The sequence below is a fragment of the Cryptotermes secundus genome, unplaced genomic scaffold, assembly GCF_002891405.2.
Source record: "Cryptotermes secundus unplaced genomic scaffold, Csec_1.0 scaffold709, whole genome shotgun sequence".
NCBI classification, from domain to species: domain Eukaryota; kingdom Metazoa; phylum Arthropoda; class Insecta; order Blattodea; family Kalotermitidae; genus Cryptotermes; species Cryptotermes secundus.
This window is the reverse complement of record NW_019738358.1, coordinates 423,129-426,344: the sequence shown is the minus strand read 5'-3', so window position 1 is coordinate 426,344 and position 3,216 is coordinate 423,129. Positions and strand designations below refer to the sequence as shown.

The 3,216-nt window shown below is 40.2% G+C and overlaps 1 protein-coding gene across 1 annotated transcript in view; it reads right to left on the bottom strand.

Annotated features, from left to right (window-relative positions):
• Positions 1-2,194, bottom strand: part of LOC111870886 (extensin) — a 40,692-nt gene extending 38,498 nt beyond the window's left edge. Inside the window, exon 1 of the mRNA XM_023863507.2 lies at positions 2,091-2,194. Within this exon, the coding sequence (XP_023719275.1) occupies positions 2,091-2,102 (12 nt within the window). The 5' untranslated portion in view covers positions 2,103-2,194. The remainder of the gene's footprint in view (positions 1-2,090) is intronic.
• Positions 2,195-3,216: the final 1,022 nt, after the last annotated feature.

Here is a 3,216-nt window from a genome sequence, read left to right as displayed (position 1 = left end):
GAGGGAAGCACGATGGACCAATACTGGTCTAAGTGCATGAGGAAACCCACCCTCTCCAATAACTAACTAACTAACTAACTAACTAAAGTTGTCGTTGGATTAACTGCATAATTACGCACTACGCCATGAAGGTGTATGGGCGAGTGGATGTATAGATCCATATTTTCTTGACCTCGACACTAGCTGGAGGTGATTGGTCAGTTTCACGCCCTCGCCGCTTCACCCCCGGGGACCCATTGTATAGGAGGCTGGGTGGGCCCCAGAACCGGTCTGGAGAAAAATCTGGACTGCCCGACGTTTATTAATGTTCTCTCATACTGAATTGTAACAACATGTCTTACGGATTAAGTTTCCTCATACTATGATTACAGGAATAGAGTTATCTTGGAGTATTCCAGAAAGACGTATCATATGGTGTAAACGTACAATAATGGGTCTATCAGTCAAATGGGCGTACGATACAACAGTGTAACAGAACCATATTAACATTTCACTACGAACCATTCTATTTACGTTGAAAATCCAATTACAAGGTATCCCTGCTACAACGGCATATATCCCGTAACTGAGGAACAAAACAAGACGCAGTTGGATACTTGTTACACTCTCCTTTCGAACTAATGTTTCTTGACATTGTGGAATTATGGCCTCCATGCTAGGAAGATATAATTTTACAGGGAGAATATGTGAGCCTGCAGCAAATCGTTCGGCCGTTCAGGCAGGCGTTCGAGACACTCCTCGGATCAGATCGATTCGGGTACATGCGAACACACCAATATCCCATACACATCGCAGTTTCTATTCAGTACTTTCCCAAACTGTCCCGGTGCATAATTAAGCACTATGCCATGAAGACGTATAGGGGATTGGAGGTATAGCTCTGCCAATCTTCACTTTTAATTACATAGATTCATATCATCTGTACATTTTTGCTAATATAAATGTATATATAAAGAGAGTTATTCCTCGTAAGATTTGAGGTTTTCACGGCGGTGACTATGAAGAAAGCAGTCTTCTGGGATGTGGCAACGCGTAGATGTGGTGTTAACCGATGTTTCGGAGGAACGTATCGCCTCCATCTTCAGGGTAGAAGGAAAAATAAGAAATCTGCAAGCGAAGAGACCGTGAGAACCGGTACAAGCAGACTCACGGTCTCTTCGCTTGCGGATTTATTTTTCCTTCTACCCTGAAGATGGAGACGATACGTTCCTCCGAAACGTCGGTTAACACCACATCTACACGGTGCCACATCCCAGAAGACTGCTTTCTTCAGAGTTATTCCTCGTTTCTAATAATGACATTTTTCATATTAATATTATTATTAACGACTAAGTTAAACTAACGAAATATGTCCCATTACCCAATAATTTTACAGAGAATTTTCTAGATGGCCTCCCAGTGAAGCGAATTTGTTCATTATGGGTAGGACCGGATTCACGGGAAGAGCGTACGACTCTTCTATTAGAGACAGTGTTCACAAATACAAAGGTATCCCTTCTATAACTTGCAGTGCAGCTTATAAAAGCACTGAATAACAATGGACATAAGAAACGGTTGTTAAATTTGTAATGTGCCCATCTTATTTCCTTTCACTGGAAACGTATTATACTTTATTTCTCATTGCCGAGCGAATATTGTTTAGATCTGAGGTTCTCTCAGCGGTGGCTATGAAGAGTTCTACCTCCTGGGACATAACGCTGAGGAGTGCGTTAAGCCAAAAGAGACTTGACTTCCAATTGGATACACGGCGTTATATCCCACAAGACAGAACTCTTCGAATATTAAGTCTTCGCTTTCTGTACTAATAAATTGTAGGCTTCTGTCTTACTGCTACGTTAATAGATAAATTTCTATTCATTGTCCTAACCGCAATTGTATTCTTCATTGTTGGTGCTACAATAAAGAAGATGGAAGTAAACTTCAACATTTCCGGTGGCAGCTTTTAGTAAAATCTTCAATACAACTGAATATGTGCAAAAATAAAAATGCAGACAATTTTCTGTAGATGTTAGGAGGAAAAATACATGTACGTACTATATTATATTCAGGCAAAATAGGCAGGTCACCTTAATACCAAACATGGTACCTACTTGCATTCCCATGGCACTTGAGGACGTTGCCCGTTGCTGCAATAACCTGTAGCGACTTGAGTTACGGTACCCTCTGAGGTCCTACACGAAATACACGAATCCCTTCCTGGGATCAGCGTCCATATTGTATTGTTTCAATTGCACGCATGCGCGTAGATATGATAGATGAAGGTCGTTAGGTCATTTCCAGGACCGGTTTCATACATTAAGACAGAAAGAGATCAGGAAGATGGTGACGTACCTGGTCGGTGAACCACCAGACGGCTTATTAATAATGCAACACTGATCATATCAGTCTGACCAACCCATTCATTTACCTGTGTGTCAGCTCATGTAAATCTCTGACACGAACAGACGGGGTACCCACTCAGCATATGAATAACGCTATCACGTTGGTGGGAATAATGTTTAAAATTAGGCTGTCAAAAGTATTTAAGTGGTTTGTTTGTTTGTTTATTTAGCTCAGTTCTTTTCTCCAAGGCTATTACGGAAGGTGACTATGACAGAGCTGTGATAGTTAGTTAATTACTGGATAAAAATAACCTTGGCAGTTTTTAAACCACTTTTTTATATTTGATTCTAGAAAGAATTGAACCTACAGACACACAAGGATTAGTCACTTATCACTTACAACAGTGAGGAAACTAGAATCTGTACGGCGGGAAGTGTGAGAAGGGTTTGACACTAAGAGCCAAGGTCGGATTAAAAGTGGGAGGGCCCCGGGGTATTTTTATAAGACTAGCGTAAAGCCCGTTAGAATTTCAGAACAAACTTCCCCGAAAAAAAATGTATAACCTCAATAACTTGAACAACCCTGGAAATACAGATACATTTATACTAAGATAATAAACGTGACAGAAGAGCAGCATGGACTACACAGAGCCGTTATCTGGAGGAAACAGTTTCAGCAAGGTTTACTTTTAAAATTCTTGTAGTAAATGTTCATAAGTAAATAGCGAACAGATTAACAAGGTGATAAAGCGTCTCACTTGTACTAGGGAGATTCCGGACTAGATTTTAGATAGTAATAAAGATCACTTGGCTAAGTTCTTGATCAGTACAGCAGCCTAACTAGGACTTTAATTTAAAATACGAAATGTTTTTTAAAAATCTGTCAAACTATATC